General features: G+C 40.2%; 1 protein-coding gene across 2 annotated transcripts in view; it reads left to right on the plus strand.

Annotated features, from left to right (window-relative positions):
- Nucleotides 1-587: 587 nt before the first annotated feature.
- septin9b (septin 9b) overlaps nt 588-17315 on the plus strand; it is a 70875-nt gene continuing 54147 nt past the window's right edge. Inside the window, exon 1 of one of the 2 annotated variants that reach the window (XM_026170576.1) lies at nt 588-867. In XM_026170576.1, the coding sequence (XP_026026361.1) occupies nt 840-867 (28 nt within the window). In that variant the 5' untranslated portion in view covers nt 588-839. Of the gene's footprint in view, nt 868-15447; nt 15528-17315 lie in introns of those variants that run through there. The other variant, XM_026170577.1, reaches the window with a different exon arrangement.

The following is a 17315-nucleotide window of genomic DNA, read 5'->3' on the forward strand; positions in this document are numbered from 1 at the left end:
AACCAAAACTCCCAATGTGGTCCTAACACCAGCTGTGACACATCCAACCACAAGAGAGCAGCATTTCACAGCACTTCAACATACTTCTCATATTCATGGCTGATGTTAATGTATATCGTGTCTTCCTGAGTGATCGTTTAAACATGACTGCATTTAGACTGGTTTAACTCTACATAAAAAGGAGAAAATGTGAGTTTTGGTAGGTCAGAAAAATATGTGTTCATTTTCTTCTTTCTAATGGGAAGTATGTGGGAAATATTTCCTTAGCATCACATAAGCCTGTAACGGATACAGCCTACTAGCTTCCTTGGTGCTAAACTTCCACCCTGACAATAACCACTGAAGCAAAGCCGGTTGCTTATTTGTTTTTTGCCAAAGAAAATGGCTTCAGGATGAACTCCCTTATATCTCTGATGCGTTTGTCACATAGATTTTATATCAGTGTGACTAAGTAAACAAATTTCCCTTGGGGTAAGCTGCCCAACACTGGATAGATCCTGTTATCTCCTCTTTGGATACGTGCGTAAAAGCGCGTCAGTGGACCTCTCCACCCGCCCCCTCGTGCGTTCACGTTTCTTTTAACATGGTCTTGCGGTCTCGAGATTCTCAACATCCCACTAAAGTGCACATCATTGAGGCATATCTGCATCAGCGCTGCCTGCAGTCACACAGTGTCGTCACGCACTCAGCTTTCTGCACAAGAACAAGTGCGGGGAAACTGAGGCAACAAAGTCAACTCCAGTTTCTTTGGTCGACGTGGTGAGAAGGACGACCGACAGTTGCAGCTTCTCTGCTTTTACTGACGAATACCTGAAGTGCACCAGCAGGAAACGCAGAGCATGAAGAAAGCTCAAAATTCGGGTACAGGTGAGTCACGAAAAAGCATCCTTTGAAATATCACGTGCACTAAACTCTTCAAAAAGTAATTACAAGAGTGATTTTTGTGTGTAATTAATGGCACAGACTGGGGAAAAAAAGATTTATTATATACTTTTAAAGTTTTGCATATTGTAATACTGCAGTCAAGTACTTAAACGTACATTTCTGATATATCTTAGATAATTGTAGCTTGTTTTGTAGGTCTTACATCTTAAATTCTATAAATCCAGGTTATCTTTTTTATAGTTCTTCAACTACTTAAACTCTGACTTGGGATTTACCACATCTGTTGTTCTGGTCCAATCTGTTTTGTGGCTGAGGTAGCAGCACTCACGGGAGCACCTCAGGGTCTCCTGGCCTTTACAGTCTGATGTGCATCATCTGTCCTTCCCAGTCTGACCTTCTGAATGGATGGAATGGACCCTTCAGGCTGAGCTGCCTTCCTGGACTCGCTGCTGTCTGTGTGTCTGCGTTAACAATCATTTCTGACGTTTGCTTGCGCATGATGTCAGACTAAATGGTTTTGTGTAGCCTATATGTGGGACCCTGCCTTGTAAGTGCATGGCACAACATAGTGTGTGCGTGTTATACAACATGTCTCTGGCCTTGCTCAAGCCCCATCTGTGTGTTCACTCTCCTTTAACATTGGGAACTCAGGATGGGCTCTGGGGGGGAAAATAACATGCTCTAGATTAAACACGAAAATATGTGGCACAAGCTGATGCTGTTGGGGCTTGTGTTGAAAACAGGAGACAAGGTCCACACTGTAAGTGCTTGGACACTTAACGCTTCAGGCTCTGAAAATAAGAAAACTGAAATAAAACAATAGCCAGAACTTTATTTCTGTCTATGTGTTTACATTGATAAGGAAAGAAATGCATTGAGGAGTCTTCCAACTTCACAGGGCTCAATAATAAATTAGTGCTTGACTGTTTAGGGAATAAAGTTGTGGGAAAAGTGGATATGGATCTATTCATGGCTACACCTGCACTGACACAGTATTACTATACAATCACATTCAGTGATTACTGTGACTGTGTTATATTTAACAGCTTGTGGTTCCACTAGCTTAGTATATGGTGAGACTACTGAAGAGGCGGGCAGAAATAAACAGTGTCCAGTGTTTTTTCAAACACTTACCAGAGAAAGCAGCCTAGGAGGATTATCACTGCTGAGTGAATAACGCAAACATTTTCTCTCAAAGGTCTCTGTACACTTTGATCATTAGAGTGTCTAGTCTGCTCTCCCTCCAGAAGAAAGAAAACCCATAAGACCTGGCAGCCGCACTCACCCCTTTTTAGCTCAAAGCTTGTAACTCCAGCGTTTTTTTTTCACGCAGCATCATGACCTTAAGGTGTCAGATTTTCTCCCAGGCTAGAGCATTCATGGCTGAACTGAGAGAGAACCCAATTAGTAGTATTGAAAATGCATTTCCCCTAATAAATATGCTTTAACGGGAAGTTTTTTGGTCTTTCTCATTTTGCATATCTTTTTTGCAAAGTTTTAGTTGAAGTGTAACATTACTGGGAGTGCAGATGTGTGAAGTTGTGCGGATGTATTCTGGAGTGTAGCTATGATCTGGTGCATTAGTTCAAACAGCCTAAGATAACAGACCATTGATGTGTAAAATCTTTCATTTTTCGTAATTACTTTAAACATACCTTCAAAGCTAAGGTTAAAAAGTCCCACTGAATATGCCTGAAAAATGCCAATGCTTTCAGAAAGAGCAACTTTTGGGAAGTGTCGGAAGGTTCTCTCATTTTCCTGGTACCTGATGCTGAATTTTATACTCTTAAGTGGGACCGTTGTGTTGTTCCTGGTCAGGTCACATATAAGATTATGTTATGTTGTTCTGATTTATTAAAGTCTGGTAAGACTAACAGTCTGTTGGGCTTGTTGAACTGGAGGTGCACATGTTGTTCTGTAGTTTCATGTAATGTAAACCTCAATGAACAGTGAGATCCAGCGGAGTCAAAGAAGCACTGTTGTCTTTTTTCTCTTGCTCTTCCTACGCATGAGAGATCCCAGTCAGCTGTGATATATATTGTCATGCTTTTTGAAAACAGCCTAAGCTTGAGTGGACTTTTTTTTTTAATGGTGGATTTTTGCTGAGGGCTGGTTGTGTGTATTTGCTCGACTTGAATAGAAGATTTCACAGAAAAATGCAATGAAGCAGGAGATGTCGACTTGTGGACGAAATACAGGACACTGAAAAATGTGCAGCTGATAATTAATTTCACATTGCACACATGTTTTTATAGGAATTTTGTTTTGTCTCTCAAAATCTCTACTGCAGTGCTTTGAAGTTGATATATCAAAGGACACTGCAATGGGCACAGCTTTATTTTGAGTACACAGTCCTACCTTTTCTTATATTATAAGGAAATGGCAAATTATTAATGAGTCAACTTCTCTGCAGTGCACCAGCCCGATGATGGCCAGGATTTAGCCTGCTGGATTACATGTAGTGGGAGGCATGGCCCACTCACTACAATATACAGTAGAGTGAGCTGATTTTTGTTAGTACATGCTATACTTCTCATGTGAGTATTTGTATACCAGCAGTCAGACGTTTAGCAAATGTTTATTAAATGTAACTGTCATGTTAAAATGTTATTTTCCTTAAAAATTTTGTACATAATACAATTTAAGACAGAAGTACTGTCATTGATCAGAATACCTTTCTGTAAATATAATTGGCCTCTATTAAGTCAGTACAGACAAACAGTTATTAATATAACGTTTTGTTTTTTATTTGTCAGCAACCTAAAACTATTGATAAAGAATGGGGAACGTCAATCTATCCATGAGAACAGGTTGGATTTTGGACATTAAGACTGGATCTAAAGATTAATGAGCTTTAACAGCACAGTTAACATAAAAATAATAATGCGAAAGCATTTTAAACAGACATTATTAACACATTTACATTTAAATACACATTAACTGCACGGCCTAATCGTTTCTGGCGATGAACGACCCTGGAATGTACTTCTTACCTTTTTTGTTCACTAGCGATCTCTTTGTGTTAAATATATTATCTCTCCCTGCTGGTAATGCAGCTTCTGCATGTGTGTCCATTTCATGCTTTGGAAAAGCAAAGCGTGAAATCTAAACATGTCACTTGCACATGGTAACAATAGATTTTCAACATCACGGTCTTTACCCACTGTTATGGTGATTGTACCACTAGCTAGCTGCTCGCTCCCTTTAGCTTATAGATATTGCTCAGAAGTTAGCACTATTGAGTCTAACTGATTTCTTTAAAAATCCATCACACTTTAAATTCCACATCATGCAGCCTCCCACTAAACCACACCAGTAGGTCCCCTAGAGAAAGAGCAGATGAGGGAAGTCAATGCAGCTCTTTATTTCTTCCTAACAATGGCTCTTTAGTGACAGCTAAGCTAGATTCCCTTCAGTCTGAGTCACATATTGGCCTGGACTGCATTCACTACTTCTCCCTGTGATAATAAGGCCGCCTTTGGAGACTTTGGTATTCATCGGTATGCGTCTGTTTAATTCACTACCTTAGAGTCAGGCTGCCAAGTTTTCCAGTTCATATAATCCTTATCACTTTAAAACCCCTGCTTTAGCGTTTGACTGCTTTTATCAGTCTTCTTTCATGACTGCCATGTACAAAAGCTCAGTTTTATCCCTTAGTGGCACTCTGAGATAGAAGTTACTCAGCCAAGGTTTTACTCACTGAAAGGTCTGGACTTTTTCCTTCAGATATTAGCCTAAAGCGTTCCCACCTACTGCAGAAAATGTCATTTGATTTTGCTCCGTCTCTTGAGGTTTTACATCTCACTTCGTCCCTGTTAATATCTGTAAGTCACATCTGAATAAAGTTGCTGATGAATAACCTGATATACCCTTGCATATACCCTTGTGCTTAAGTGTACGCGCATGGACACAGACGCACACATGCAAGTATGACATCATTTGCCACTGTGTCAGAGTTTGGCTATAAATAGAGAAGGCGGACAATGACGTTTCAGCTTAACAAACCCCCCCGTGAATAACATAAGGATGAAAACAGGCCATGTCACTGCTGCTTATCATGATGAGCAGCCAGCCAGTCATGAAAAATGTTGCTGCATGTTCATTAAAGAAACACCTGATGTTACAAGCAGATGTCATTAGTTAAAGCATGGGATGATCATAATGAGGGCATCCACTGTCCCGTTACATGGTTATTATTAGTGTATTACAGGGACATTTTTTTTACAGTGAGAAAATGTTTCCTCTGAGGTATCAGACAAAATTCCAATGATATAAGGTATCCGTGTCAAAATATTAGCCTGACCCATTTCACAAAGTAAAAAGACAGAAAGGCATGAATGATGAGTTGTGGAGAATGATCAGTGACCACTTACAATCATCCATTTTTGGCCAGTATCTTTATTTACATCAAACTGAGATGCAGTTTCCATGAACATAAAGTTGAAATCATGTCAGCTCACTTATTGAGCTGCAGAATAACAGAATGCAGTTGCAGTTGGCCAACAAGCAGCTGCTCACAGTCCAGTCCGGTGCTTAACGGTGCTTTTATTTATTGTGGTCCTGGTCTTTGGAACAAGCTGCCTACAGACCTGAGATCAATTATAACTGTGGATATATATTTAAAAACAGACTCAAAACCTTTTTATTCACCCAGGCTTACACAATAGGTCCCATTCTTTTGTTTTATTTTGTTGCGTTCACTGCTTTATGGCGTGGTAACCTACACATGTTTTTATGTTTTTAATCTTCTTGAGTTTATTTGATTTGAGGCTTTTCTGTGTGATGTTTGTATTTTCTTCGCTTCTCTGCATGGCTTCCATTGAGTTACTTCAGCTTCCTTCCATTGTCTAAATGCATCCATTGGATTAAACTAATTGGTGTGGCCGATTAATGGTATGCCACAGGTGTGAATGACTGTCTGTCTAATGTTGTATTGCCCTGCAACACACTGACAACCTGTCCAGAGTGTACCCCACTTCTTTCCCTATGACAGCTACAATAGGCTCCAGCTAGCCTTTGACCCTCAATTGGGTAAGCTGAGGAAAACGGATGGACAATAAATTCTACCTTTATTATGTGAAAATGATAACATAATAATTTGCTCAAGATCGTCATTCTCATGAAGATCTTGTATCACTTCTTGCTACTGTAGCTGCCATTACTACAATTATAGGTATTATTTGTGACTGTTGTGATTATGTACTTAAATAAAATGAAATTCCAGCACAGATTGTTAAATGTGTTTAAAAACAGCAACTCCATTACGTCTTTCTCCCACTGCAGACCACTTGTGAATTTTTTTTTGGCCCACTCATATCTGGGTCACAGTAATTTAATAATAACTGAAGTCACTCTTATCCAAAAGTCGCACTGTAACAGTATCTGCCTCTAAAATCCAGCATGACTTGGGGTCTGTTAAAAATCTCACTAATCTTTTTTTTTTTTTCTCATCTCTTTAGAAAAGTCAGAAAAATGTTAATGAATTCTCTTTAACCTCGGCTCTGTGCAACACACAGCTTATGTAATTGAAACTCTGTCTTCTTGCATTTATTTGGGACGTACTTCTTTGCCAATCTCCACATGAACACCGCAGAGCTCATGTGTCAGGCACTCGCTCTGTGTGCATCTGTGTGCATGTGCCTATGTGTATCTTTGCCTGTGTGTGATGAGTATGTGCGTGTGCTGTCTGGGTCCGAGTTGTGGATTTAGACATCAGGAGCTTGGCATGCTGATTACAGAGGTCTGAAGCCACAGGGAACCACAGGAACTCTCCTCTCTTTCTCCCTCCTTTTTCTTTCCAGCATTATCCCTCCATCAGTTCAGGCTAATTTGTAGAGATGGAGGTGAAAGCAGGAGGCCTGGGGCTTATGTGGCAGGATTCTGTGCCTTATGATAATCAGCCAAATCGCATAGCTTTGCTCCTCTCATCCGTGCTGTCTAAGCTTACCTTAGTCATTTACCTAATGCGCAGTTAACCACTGTGGACTGTAAGTTTATAATGCACAATGAGGTATATTACACACTGTAGCAAATGTAGCATTGCTGACAGACTGTTATTGTTAGAGCCTAACAAATCTCATATGGATTTGGGACGTCAGTATTTCAGGCTGTTTTTATTCTGGCTTCTGTGATAATCAGAACTCAAAATGAGCTTTTTAGAAAACAAGAAGTCCTGCACGGTTAATAACGATGCACAGCGGCTTCGGCTACTGTCTGCAGCATCTACTTAGTGTCCAAATATTTATCAGTTGCTGCAACAGACGCCTTATTTCCTGCAAGGGATCAAGAACTTTTAGGATATCCCATTTTATGCAGACTGCTGCCAGCCCACTATCACATCTAATGATTACCTTATGGTGAATAGGAAATAGCCAGCAGTGTTACCACAACCACGCTGGGATGGACAGACATGCAGACTGCACTACTAGCACTTTTACAGCCTCCGACAGTCCAAATGACCTGAGAATGGGATTTAAATTGTCAGAGAACTGGGAGAGAGGAGCCTGTGTGAGTTATAGCTTAAAGGAATGGGCTTTCCTGTGAACTGGATTTGGCTGGATGGACTGTGTGAGCGTGTTTCACTCTGCGTAAGTGTGTGTCATGGATTGGTTCACTTTCTGGTTCTCACAGAGGATTGCTTGAGTGCATCTCAACAAGGATGTACCAGCTGCTGAGTCAGCATCAGTAATTACTTCAGCTATGTGTTTTGTACTGCTAATATTATGAGCTGTGAAACATCTTCTCGGGCGGAGCCTTAACTGTCTTGAGATATTGGATGGCTTGCTTTGAAATTATTTACAGACCTCGGAGATACTCAAGGGATGAATCCCACTAAATCTTGGAACCCCCTTGAACTTGTATTTAGCGTCACCACAAGTTCTGTTCAGGTTCATAAACACGCTAACATGCTTCAGTAAGCTGGTGATCATGGTAGACATTATACCTGCAGCACTGCTATATTTAATCACAGCCTCACCGTGCCGCTGGTGTGACTGCAAGCTGCTCTTACTTCCAGGCGGTGAGTGGTTTATGCCACGGCTGTTCCACTTTGTTGCCTTCAGTGGCCTCTAATGCATCTACAAACACTTTTCAGGTCAATCTGTTGCCTTTTCCTTCCTATAATCTCACCAATACAGAGGGTTGCGGTTTAAATAACAGGAAATACTTAGCAATACGACATGATTAATAGCGACTTTGCTGACTTACGGCATCGTCATTAGATCGGGAACTGCGCCGTTTCTCTTCTGTTTGTTCTTGTGTTGTTTCTATAGTTTCCATTGCTGTTCATTCTGTGATTGTGTCGTTCGCACAATGAGCAGTGGGAGCTTGTTGAAAAAGCGGAACCATCGTAAACTCCCAATTTAACACACAGAGCTGTGCACACTCACAAGAGTGCAGGCCATGTGGCTAGCCATAGTGGTTCTCATATCAGTAACACATCTGAGATTTATTTGTTTTTATCACTTTAGGTCATATTTGTTGTGTTAAATTAATTTACATCCAAGTCAATTATGACCTGTTTATTCTTCTTGCGTTTTTTTAATATGATGAAAAGCATGCATAAAAACATGTAACGACTCCATCATGATTGGATTATTACCACAAAATAAACTCAAATTTTGTTCTTTACCCACAGGAGCTCTAAACATTGTGACTTGCATGTTTTAAAAAGGTGGTTTACAGTTTCTCGTGGCTGATTTCTTAACATGGAATAAGACTGAGAAATGGAGCCGGTAGGTGTTTGTATTGCAGATTCGGTCGTGGTTTGAGACCTCTAGTTGCTGCTATATTTTTTCTCATGTTTTCAGTCTTTCGCACTAACATTTTGTAAATCTTTCTTTTGAACAACCCCAAATGTCGAAGTGGCTACATGGAAATCTCAAAGGGGGTTTCCCCACAGAGATTTATATGGTTCATATAAATGAAATGTTTACAATACTTAGACAGTCGTTTATTCTTTTTACTGAATCCAGCCTGACTTGATTCACTTAAGCCAACAGATCAGCAGTTCAAAATCTGCATGATGATGAATGGGAAGCAGGCTGGGTTGTTCAGCTTCCATACATAGCTGACATGTATTATTTCAAACATATCTGATGCATTGAATAGAAAAAAAACTTCACCCAGTAGATTGTCTGCAGGGCCGTGCAGCTGGGCCGGGAGTCTACGATCTAAAAACCTGGGATAAGATCTTCTCTCGTTCTTTCTTTTTCTAATTCCCAGATTGCTGTAACGATGAGCTCTCACGGTCTAAAAGTGTCTGAATAGCTCCTGGGCTTTTTGTGATTTAGTGACTTAGAAGGTGGATTGTTATTTTTAGTTCAGTACTGTAGCGTCGGAGTTCTTTTCTGTTTACAAAAATGCATTTCCCGAGGTTTGTGTGAGCACATGGGCCCAGTTCTAAATTTGGCTTGTGTAGATGAGTGATGTGAAGTGTTGTGTCTTCCCTGTACATGCCCCAGGTTGTGTGTGTAGGCTGGAGCAGCAGAAGCAGCAGGGGACGTAAATGAGGAGGACAGTGCCTTTCTCTCTCTCTGTGTGTGTGTCTCACTGTGTATGTGTGTGGTGCACATGCAGCAGGGGGAAGATGAGTGCTGCGTAGCTCTGTGGTGAGGTCATCAGACTGTGGCTAACAGCACCACATCACTTTTTGTTATTACTGTTTTTTTTAGCTCTCCACCATCTCCTGAGTGCAGATGGGATTCTTGAATACTGAACATTTGGAGAAAAGAGAGGATTTGAGCGAGCTGTGCACGTGTGTGTGTGTATGTGTGTGCAGTTAGGCATGTCACTGTCTCTGTTATTACATATGAATATATGTGTTTGCACTGCAGCGTGAATGCGCAGCATAAATTGCAATGTGTTTCTGTATGTCTGCCTGTGTTTTGACAGGTGCTTGTCTGTTTACTTGAAGCCAGATTTATTCTTACGTGTAAATGAGGTGTAACAGCAGAGATTTATTTCTTTAACCTGGAATCCATACTTATAAAGTTTGCTCTGGCTAAAGTGCACTTTCTCTTAAATGTAGCAGAATTCATGGTCACATGAAGATCACAAACATGATGACTGGTTATTGTGGGCTGAGTTTGTTTTCTCCTACATGACTCTAAAGACACCAAACAAGTTCAAGACAGACTCAGTTAGCCAATCAGAAGCCAATCTCCCCTGGAAGGCTCGTCCGTGCGAACATCATCACTCTCACAAGTAAATTAACAATGTAAATAGGATAATTTGGCCTTTTAATAATCATCACATGTAAAGTAAATATGTGACATCTAAAGGTAATAATTCACTTTAGTTTGTAGCACAAGTGTCAGCAGGAACATTCATAATGGCTTTCTTGTTCTGTCCCTGTTAACCATGCCATTGTTACACTGACCAACCGCGCACAATGCCAAGACCCTGAAAGTCAAGCAGCCAAATTAAATCCAACCATCATTCATTTCATTTTAAACTGTTCTCCCCCATCTCCCAGTAAAAATATCTTCCCATGAAAGCACAATGTTTGTAGATTTTCTTTTTACAACTCTTGCATTGCAGCGGCTGTATAACTACCTGAAAATAAACACTCAACTACAAATCAGTTTTAATTTGCCAAGTTTAGTTTTGTCTGTAGAGTGTGCAGTCTGAGTGTAGATCCATCTAAAAGGTGTTTTTCACTCCTGAAGACACAAGAAGCTTTCAGCTCTCACCTTTTCTCCTCTCTTTCCCCTCAATTTGCCTCTTTCACCGCTTCCCATGCTCGCTCCTCCTCTTCTCATTTCATCTTTTATCTTCTACTCGCTGTTTCTTTCTCCTTCATTGTGCACCGCTGCCCTGCAGGCATCCCTTTAGTGTTGGCTTACATGCTGGTGAGTTTTTTTTGCCCGACTGTTATATAACTAAATTTAGCATGTTTGAGTCACGTTTTGCCCATAGGTCGGGCTATGCAGTGACGGCTTACATTAATGTGCACCCCAAGGCTCTCCATCCACTCTTAGTCAATGTGTGATAACCTTGCGTTCATCTGGACAGGGTGGGTGGGGGTTGAGCTTGTCGCACATGAGTGAACGAGCGCACGTGCCTTTCTGTCTCATGACCATCTGCCTTATAGTGTTTGTGTATTTATGTCAATGAAATGACTTAAATTCATAACAGAGGCACATACAGATAATAGAGGCTGATTATGTGTGTGTGTGTGTGTGTGTGTGTGTGTGTGTGTGTGTGTGTGTGTGTGTGTGTGTGTGTGTGTGTGTGCGTGTGTGTGTGTGTGTGATAGGAGGTTATCTCTCCAGCAGGTGATGGAGAGGTGTTGAAAGGTATGAATGAGGGAGGCCTCTGTCTGTCCCCCAAACTGTCTGATTTATGTCTTTTACAAGCTCAAAGAAACAAATTTCCCATAAACTACGCACAAATTTTGTTTTGCAGCACCCAAAATAAAGTCTTTTGGTCTGTCACATACATCTAAAATGTTTGGGTTTTGCTATACAAAAGAGATTCTTTCTAGGACCAAGGCCAGTTTACTATGTATAGTTAAACAGAAGGCATATGCAAGAGAAACGAGGCCATAAATGTCATGTTTATTCACTGGGAACATGAATTCTCTCAAAACTAACACAGTTAAACCCCTTTTTATGAGCTGTTTGAAGCTAATAATGTCCCTCTTTAAACTTGTAATTTACATTCAAGCAGAAAAAGAACATTTAAATAAATAAAGCTGAAAGGTCAGTGTCACTTTAAATAAAGATCCAAAGCACTGCTGCGAGTAATCTTCCAGCAACACTTCCCCAAACTAGGTTATGTGAGATAATTAGGAAAAGAAATGGTAATTAAACTCATAAATAAAATGATAAAATATCTAAAATGTTATTTTGGGGTTTTTTTTATCTTTGTTTTCACTTTCATATTAAATAAGTAAACTAAGTCATGGAATGTCTATTTATCCTTAAGTTATAATAATCTTTACTAACCCTAGCTCCTGCATCCACATCATCGGCGCCATTTAAAGGATGTTTCCATGTAAATGTGCACATTCCTGTGTACTAATAGATACCTGCACACACAAATCAGAGAAGAAGAGTGAGACATATATAACAGGGAGAGAGTGCAAGAAACATGATTCTGGAGCATAACTTGTCTCCATCCAAAAATAAAAGAAAACAAAAGTAGCTCTTAATGTCAAACGTGGCATTTTAACACATTTTGCAGCATCAAAAACTACATTTCTGTTGTGTTATATGTGAGTGAGTCAACAAATGCACAAGCACATGTTGTGTGTTTGGTGTGTGTGTGTGTGTGGGGCGGGGGGGGGGGGGGGGGGTTCTGACCTTGTGATTAACTGCAGCTTTGTAAGTCTGGAAAATCATCGTGGGGCAGAAAGAGCCAGTGGCCAAAACAGACATATCTCTATTTTTAAACGCACACTTTTGTCACAACATCGACTTCCTGCTTGCCATATGGATTCAACGCCAGGACGCTCACTCACAATTTGTCTGTGTTTTTATTCCGATTTGGGGTTTAAAAGGTCTCCTCCATCAGAATTTTATCGTCATCTAAACTCACCAGACGGGTGGAATTCAGAGCTGCGGTAATTGTTCTCAGCCCTTGAAAAAATGGCTGATCTGAGGCAGACTTTCCAAGGTAAAAACATTGCAATTTATAAATGCATATGGATGTTTAGAAATATAAATGGAAATCTTAATTACAACCAACTTATGAGACATAAGATTTTACCAGAATCTTCGGTCAGGTGTTTGTATTTAAAGCCCTTTGTGCGCTATAATCCATGTGTTTTTATTTTTAAAATAGTTATTTTGTTTTATTAACCTTGTTAATGATATATAAAATGATTGTTTTTATTCTAGGTATTATTAAAACTCTAATTATTGCAATTAGCCACAGAGCCTCCCTGGAGCTAAAGCTACTTAAATCCTCACATCGCACCTACACTTGAATATCCCTAATCTGTTTCTTCTGCTCTGCTTCTCCTCACTTCCCTTTTGCAGATGTCAAATGATGGCCCCCGGGACTACAGAAGAGTGGAAGCTGTGTATTTTTTTGTATGTTAGTGGCGCTTCCTGTTTTAGTCAGGATGATCCACCCCTCTACCATTTGTGTTCATTTCATGTGGAAAAGCGTGTTGAAAAATGTGAAATAATGGGAATAATCTTTCCCTTACTAGCCCTGAAATTTGAAACACAGACAAAGCAAAACAAACATTTGGTTACAAAAGACTGAAGATGAAAGTGCTCTGGTAAAAGTGCACTCCAAATAGAGAAAATCTTCTCATCATTACAGGAAATACAGTACTGTGCAACGGCGCCAGACAAAAGGAGCCAGACCTGGCTGTAATTTTTTTAAAAGTTGTCTTCTGCAATAATTCTCAAGGTTTTATGAATGTTTTTCTTTGGACATTGGCTGCTTTTTCACTCACTTTCAGTCCATTCTTTGACCATTTTAATGTGTTTTGTTAGTTCAGCCACTTAACGCTCACCTAAAAATCATCTAAGCATAAAAAGGCATCTAACTCAAGAGATGAACCGGTGTTATATTTATGCATAACCCATTTTAATTACATCTTTAGGCACTTTCTTACTATACTGATTGTCACTGTACTTCTTTTGTTTCTTGCTATATTGTTATTTGTTATATTTGTTGTAATGACCTGGCAGGACCTGAGAAATATATCTGACTCATCAGAAATGAGGGTGACTGTCCAGAAGTAAACATGGTGAAGGCTCTGTCATGGTTTGGGTTCTGCGTTGAGATCTTGTCAAAATTGATGGACTGAAAACATTTGGATCTACCATGCAGTACCATCAGGAAAGCTTGGGACTGAAAGCAGCTTCATTTGTTAGCATTACAGTGATCCCAAACTCACTGCCAATGCAGTGAATACATACCTGAATAGAAAAACACACAATGGAACTCTTTCAGTCGTGAACTTGTGTTCCAAGACCCAAGAGCTCAACATCGTCGCGGCAGTGTACGATCATCTTGACAAAGTACAGAGCAAAAGGCAGCCAACATCCAAAGAAGAGCTCTGAATGCCCTTCAAGAAGCCCGAAGAACTATTCCTGAAGACTGTTTAAAGAAATTACAACAAATCCTGTCTAAGAGAGTTCAGGCTGTGTTTGAAGAATGGAGGTGGTCATACCAAATATTGAATTTCAAGCTCATTACAATTGTATAAACTCTCTCTTTGCCTTGCATACTTTCCATTATGTTTGCACATGTTTCAGTAAATCGCTGCACGTATTTCCCATTTTCCTAACAAAATATAAAGAGAAGAAGAGCGGCTCAAGACTTTTGGACAGTAATCCTTACAGGTTATTTGACCACTTTGTCCAAGGTCTGAATAAAGAGAGATGTTGTCTATCCGCTTGTTTTCATGTATTTTTTTGTGGGTGATACAAAGACTGTTTTAGGTTTATGCTTTCTGCTGACGTTAGCTTTGCAATTTAAAGAAGGGATGTTCCTTCCAAGAAAGAGGAAGTGAGTCGTTGCATGTTAGTCTATTACTCCTCATTCTTTCCCAGACACAAAAACAAAGATGGATGCGTATGAGTTTGTTTTGCCAAGAGAGCAGCTCCCTAAGTGGCCCTTGACCTTGTTGAGCAGCAAGCAGAGGGTCAGGCATGATGTGTGAAGTATGTGTGCATGCTGCTCTGGAGCACCAGTGATTTCTGCTGCTAAATCTGGTTTTGGTTTCACAGAACAATTATGCTTTCAGACTGTGAAAAATGTTGTCATTTCCTAAATGCTGAGCTGAAAGACACAGACACAGAGGTCAACAAGCTTGTTGGTGGAGATCTTGTAATGACGATTATTAGCAAGTTGCAAAGAAGCCTCATTGAGAGGCTCCTCATTCATGAGTGCCAGGACTGAAGTGTTTTTAGATTAGGTTGGATGAGAAATCTCTTTAATCCACTTAGAGACTCATCTGTGGTTTGAAATGTTGGCCTTGGTGAATGTAGGGTTTGTATATCCTGATAGCATAATTAGTATAGCAATGATGACATGGAAACATGTAGTGTGTGTTCTTGGAGTAGTTCAGGGAGTCCTTGTGGACTGTTAAGAGTATTTCTCTTGAAATAAGCGAGTTTATTTTCACATGAGGACCTATGGCCAAGTGGGCTGAAGTTCTATTTGAAAGAGATAATACAGCCTCAGTGTCACGGGAGCAGGCGAGATAAAGAGAAAGGAGGACTTGTTTCGGTATCATGGGGATAATATAAAACACTGGAAAAAGAAAAGTGGAGGGAGAAAAAAGGCGACAGTGAAAAAGTGTCCGCTTATGATAAAAGTCTGTGAAATATGTGTGTAGGAGAGAAAATCAAGAAAGAGAGAAAGAAAAGAAAGCAAGAAAGAGGGACTCCATATGACTCGCACATGGCTGTGGTTGTCTGTTCTGTTCACTTGTTATTCTGACAGACTGAAGACATTAAAACTTGGAGGAAGTAAGAGCAAGGGAGACGGAGGGAGGAAGAGGAGGGAGGAGAGAGGGAGGGTTGGAAGAGGGGGACAGGGTGACTAAGTCAGGAGAAAGGGGAAGTCTTCAAGCAGAAAAAAGAGAGGGAAGGAAAGAGAGGAGAGAAAAGCGAGAGGGTTGCATGTGGCTATCTGAGGTAGCCATTGAGTTATGGAGCGAGACAGAATAGCTGGTAAGTTCAACGTTTTGTTCAGCGTAGCTTCTTTTCTTTTGGTTAGACTTCAGATGGAAGCAGCTTCTTAGCAGTACGGCAGCATTCAGCTATAGCCACCCCACTTGCGTTTGCATTGCTTGATCTGTTGCGGTGGGAGCCGCTGCCCTGTGTCTGTGTGTGTTTGTGTGTCTGTGTGTGTCTGTGTGTGTTTGTGTGTGCGCGTCCGTCTACAGGTCAACTTTAACCTTCTGATCTACGTCTCATAGATGTTGCATGAGCTACAAACCTTCAACTTTTCTTCTTTGTTTATCATTGATTGAACGCACAGCCACAGGTACAGTAGGCTGTAAAGTGCTCAGACTATTTCTATCAGCTCTCGCACACAAAGAGCCAGTGAGTAAATCTCATGTGATGAGCTGTCAAATATGACTTCCCAGAAAGAGAAATCTTCCAGTTGCTGCTGAACTGAAGCTACCAGCTTTGGGTACAGTTGATCCACATACACAGCCCATCAGTAGATAGACAGAGCTGAGTCTCCTTGCTGTCATCACAGCATTTTAAGCTGCACAGCCTAGTTGTCAGATTAGTTCTAGCTGGCACATGCAGTTTATTTTAAATTGAGGGGGATAGGAAGCAGAGCTAATATTCCTGCTAATACGATTTAGCTCTGGAAAGAAAACTCTTTCAACTTTCTTGCATCTGCTGCTACTTAGTTCTCTTCTATTCTATACTCTTTTTAAATGTATAGATTTGCTAAATCTCTAATCTGACTTATTGAGCTTTTTTTAAATAATTAAATCCTGGCATCAAGATGAGCAACAGTCTCTTTAAATCAGGTGTTTGAGCTCAGTGAGTGGCATTATGCATAGACACACATGGCACACCTATCTTTGTTTCCACTTGATGGCACTGTTGCAGTGTCATTTTATCTCCTGCACTGTAGTCACCATTTCTCTCAGTTTGTGAAATTTCCCTTGTGGATGATTCATATTTTACAGCTGAAGTGATTCTTATGGAGGTTGATGAATTTAGTAAAGACTGTCACAATAACTGGGAGGCGGTCACGGGTGGTGTTTTCGAGATATGTGACAGAGCATTGTTTTGCCAACAAGAAAGCATTGTAGTTAGATATGACTTCACCCTGGTCCATGCAAGACTTCCTCTTATTTAAGGAAGTCTTGCATGGCTGTTTCCTGGTTTTCCGTCTGTGCTGTATGGTTTAGTTTGGACCTGTTGTCTTGACAGCTGCCCCAGCCCTTACACCACCCATCGCTGATCCTCTCAGCCTCTGTTTTGTAAATGGTAAGAGCTAAGACTGTGATTGCTTAAAAGTGCAAAAATAATTCTTGTGTGCATTTGTAACACAACCATCTTGTTCCTTTTCTTCATCTGTTTGGGATTGAAGTAATATGTTCAACATGAGATGTCATCTACCATGGCTGTCCTGTATGGTGAACACATTGACTTGTTAGAATTACTTTGAAAATACAACTAAAGGAAAATAAATCAAAGCCTACGACTTGACATAAGAGATGTGTCAAGTTGCTTTATGTGTTAGCATTTAAACTGGAAGGAAATAGCCATCATGACTGTTGCGATTACATTAATTGCAGTATTTTGTGGCCTGTTTAGAATCAAATGACAATAATTCAGTAGATGTAAAAAGGATATTAAATAGGACGGTTAAAGCCCTCTTTGATAGTTTTAAAAAGACAAGTTGATACACTTCCTTTGGGAAATAAGGCAAATAAACATCTCCTCACATTTGTTAAGATCAAGAAGTTTCATCAAGTTCTTGTCTCAACA

The sequence above is a fragment of the Astatotilapia calliptera genome, chromosome 6 (genome assembly GCF_900246225.1).
Source record: "Astatotilapia calliptera chromosome 6, fAstCal1.2, whole genome shotgun sequence".
In the NCBI taxonomy this organism is placed as follows: domain Eukaryota; kingdom Metazoa; phylum Chordata; class Actinopteri; order Cichliformes; family Cichlidae; genus Astatotilapia; species Astatotilapia calliptera.